At 54.2% G+C, this 712-nt stretch overlaps 1 protein-coding gene across 1 annotated transcript in view; it reads right to left on the bottom strand.

The window, feature by feature from the left end:
- Positions 1-712, bottom strand: part of LOC109842947 (CBL-interacting serine/threonine-protein kinase 14-like) — a 1,730-nt gene that overhangs the window by 517 nt on the left and 501 nt on the right. The window contains 1 exon segment of the mRNA XM_020411872.1: positions 1-712. This exon segment is cut by the window's left edge and continues 517 nt beyond it; it is cut by the window's right edge and continues 22 nt beyond it. Coding sequence (XP_020267461.1) covers positions 1-712 — 712 coding nt within the window.

The following is a 712-nucleotide window of genomic DNA, read 5'->3' as shown; positions in this document are numbered from 1 at the left end:
CCCTCCCATGTCGCCCCTGCCTCTTCACAGACAAACCCTCGCCCTTCCCCAACTCCTCCACTCTTCCCAAAATGCCCCCCACATCCTCCCTCGATACGAACCGCTCCGGTTCACTTCCCTCTTCAAACAAACCCGATAAATTCGCACCCGACGAAAACGATATCAAGTCAAACGCATTGAGTTCTCCCTCCTCACAGTAGTCCTCAGCTGTCTTCTCCTCTCCATCGTCACCCCTAAATCTCATCATAGCCGTCCATTTCTCCTTATCAAGCCCCCTCCTGAACCACGCGTCCCTCATGATCTCGTCAACGGTTATCCTCGTATCGGGATTCGTATCAAGCATCCGAGACATCAGCCGCTTCAAACCGGGCGACGTCCATTTCGGGATCCGATACTCTCCCCGGTATATTTTCTTATACAAGTTCACGGTATTCGTGTCGTTAAACGGCAAGTAACCGGCGTTAAGCACGTAGAGAACAACCCCACACGACCAAACGTCGACTTTGGCGCCGTCATAACCCCTTTTGGCTAGTACCTCCGGTGCCACGTAAGCAGGTGTCCCGCAAAGAGTGTGTAGGAGCCCATCGGGTCGGGTCTGATCCGGTAACGCCCCGAGCCCGAAGTCCGAAACTTTTAAATCCCCATTTTCGTCGAGGAGGAGGTTTTCGGGTTTGAGGTCGCGATGGAAAACCCCGCGCGAGTGGCAGTAGCC

This window comes from Asparagus officinalis, chromosome 5 (genome assembly GCF_001876935.1).
Source record: "Asparagus officinalis chromosome 5, Aspof.V1, whole genome shotgun sequence".
In the NCBI taxonomy this organism is placed as follows: Eukaryota; Viridiplantae; Streptophyta; class Magnoliopsida; order Asparagales; family Asparagaceae; genus Asparagus; species Asparagus officinalis.
The sequence above is the reverse complement of the archived record's forward strand: the minus strand, read 5'-3'. Positions and strand labels throughout refer to the sequence as shown.